The sequence below is a fragment of the Pteropus vampyrus genome, unplaced genomic scaffold, assembly GCF_000151845.1.
Source record: "Pteropus vampyrus isolate Shadow unplaced genomic scaffold, Pvam_2.0 Scaffold90, whole genome shotgun sequence".
Taxonomy (NCBI): Eukaryota; Metazoa; Chordata; class Mammalia; order Chiroptera; family Pteropodidae; genus Pteropus; species Pteropus vampyrus.
This window is the reverse complement of record NW_011888871.1, coordinates 1,826,754-1,828,897: the sequence shown is the minus strand read 5'-3', so window position 1 is coordinate 1,828,897 and position 2,144 is coordinate 1,826,754. Positions and strand designations below refer to the sequence as shown.

General features: G+C 64.7%; 1 protein-coding gene across 1 annotated transcript in view; it reads left to right on the top strand.

Moving 5' to 3' along the window:
• Positions 1-2,144, top strand: part of RADIL (Rap associating with DIL domain) — a 52,356-nt gene that overhangs the window by 42,144 nt on the left and 8,068 nt on the right. Inside the window, exons 9-10 of the mRNA XM_023532761.1 lie at positions 7-244; positions 669-841. Of these exons, the coding sequence (XP_023388529.1) occupies positions 7-244; positions 669-841 (411 nt within the window). The remainder of the gene's footprint in view (positions 1-6; positions 245-668; positions 842-2,144) is intronic.

Below are 2,144 nucleotides of genomic sequence, written 5' to 3'. Positions count from 1 at the left end.
CCCCAGTCCCTGTACGTCTGCCTCCCGGCCCTGCTGGAAGGCCCCCCTTTCCAGATGGAGCGCCGGGAGAGCTGGTGCTCGGCCCCCCAGCTGCCCGAGGAGCTGCGCCGCGTCGTGTCCGTCTACCAGGCCACCCTGGACCTCCTGCAGCAGTTCCAGGTGCACCCCGAGATCGCCTCCCAGGTGCTGGCCTACCTCTTCTTCTTCTCCGGCACTCTGCTCTTCAACCAGCTGCTGGACCAGGGTGAGGCCCGGCCGGGCGCACTCCCGGGGGACGCTGTGCACGGTCAGGGTCCTGCCTCGGGGCCTGGCTGCTGGGGGCAGGGACAGGAGCACAGGGACGAACCCCCGGCATGCGTGTCGCCAGGTGGACTTCCGGGCTGGGGCGGGGTCCATGGGGCAGAATCTCCGCTTAGGCCTGGACCACGTCCCTTTGCACTTGGCATTCGGTGGCTGTCACAGCCCCTACCTGCCGTCTTCACCCCTACTTCCTCTCAGAGAGGAGCCCAGAAGCGGGTTAGTTGCCTTGGAAACCAGCAGAAGGTCTCATGTCTGTCCTCTGAGGCCTGGAGTCCGGGGAGCATAGGTGCAGGGGACCAGCTGGCCAGGGCTCGGCGCCCGCTGGGGGAGGGTGGGCAGCCCCGGCCTCACCTGCCCCGCCCCCCCAGGCCCATCTCTGAGTTGCTTCCACTGGCCCAGAGGCGTTCAGGCCTGCACCCGGCTGCAGCAGCTCCTGGACTGGACAAGGAGCGCCGGCTTCGGGGGCGCGGGAGAGCGCTTCTTCTGGAAGCTTTCCTGCACCCTCAACCTGCTGGCCACGCCCCGCGCCCAGCTCATCCAGGTAGGAGGACGCAGCACGGGCAGTGGGGGTGGGGGCCACTGTTGTCACTCTTGAGTCGCCGGCCGGCAAGCCAGGCGGGGGCCATGGACCCGGCTCATAGGCAGGGAAGTGGCCCAACAATGTGCCCAGTCCCTGACCTACCCCTGCGACCTCGCTGGGGTAGGGGGTCTGCAGAGGCAGAGGGTTAAGGGCCTGAGACGGAGGGATCGCCCTGGGTTACCCCGGGGGCCACTCTCAGCACAGGAGACCTTCAGAGTGGCAGACGGAGGCAGAGGAGAGGGTCGGAGAGACAGGACAGAGGGAGCAGGGACTCGGCCACTGTCGCTGGCTCTGAGGGTGGAGGAAAGGGCCTGGGCCAGGACCTCCAGGAACCGAGAATGGCCTTGAGCCGAAGGCCAGCGTGGAAACGGGAACCTCCGCCCCCCACGTGCACGGAGCTGAATCCTGACGACCAGGTGAGCAAGGAGCCGGGCCCTGCCCTGCAGCCTCCAGAAGGACCGCGGAGCTGCTGATACCCCGGTTGCAGCCCGGTGCGACGCGGGCCGGACGTGCGAGCCCAGAACCGCGAGTGCGCGTCTGTGTCGCTCTGCTGTGTCTGCGGCCACCGATTACAGCCGCACCAGGATCCTGACTCACCGCCCCCCCTGCCCCGCCCCAGCTGCCGACACAGTCGTCACAGAGCCACGGTGCTCCCTGCCTGCCTGGCGCAGACCCCGGACGTGACCCGGGAATGACAGCGAGTGAGTACAGGGCCGTCTGTGGACGGGAGTGTTTGAACCAGGCGGGCAGTGTGGCTCCTTCGCCATCTCCAGCCAAAGCCCGAAGCTGACTCCGGCGTAGCCCGTGTCGTGTGACATGAGGGGACAGTGGACCTTCCAGTCTGGTATTAAAAAACGGAGCGACCCACTCTACCCAAGGATCGAAACCCGGAAAGTCTCACGTGTGCGTCCGCCATGACTGTCAGCGGTGGAGGCAGCAGCTGCGAGTCTGGACGGCTTTGCATGTGCCCCTCATTTACTCGCCACTGCACGCCTGTGCGGGGGGCCTGGCCGTGACCTCTGCTTCACGATGGCCAAGCCGAGGTCACACAGCCAGCGCCTCATGGAGCTAAGACTCCGTGCAGGCTCTGGGAGCCACTGACTGTTCAGCAGACACGGAATTTCCACACGTCAGGAACTGTATGTTGTATTCAATTTTTTTTTTTAAGTTATTTTTCATTATAAAAGTCAAACGCGGATTCACGTGAGGAAATCCAGAAAGTGGGGATATTTAGGATGGACTGAGTTCGTTTCCTCCCCAAATA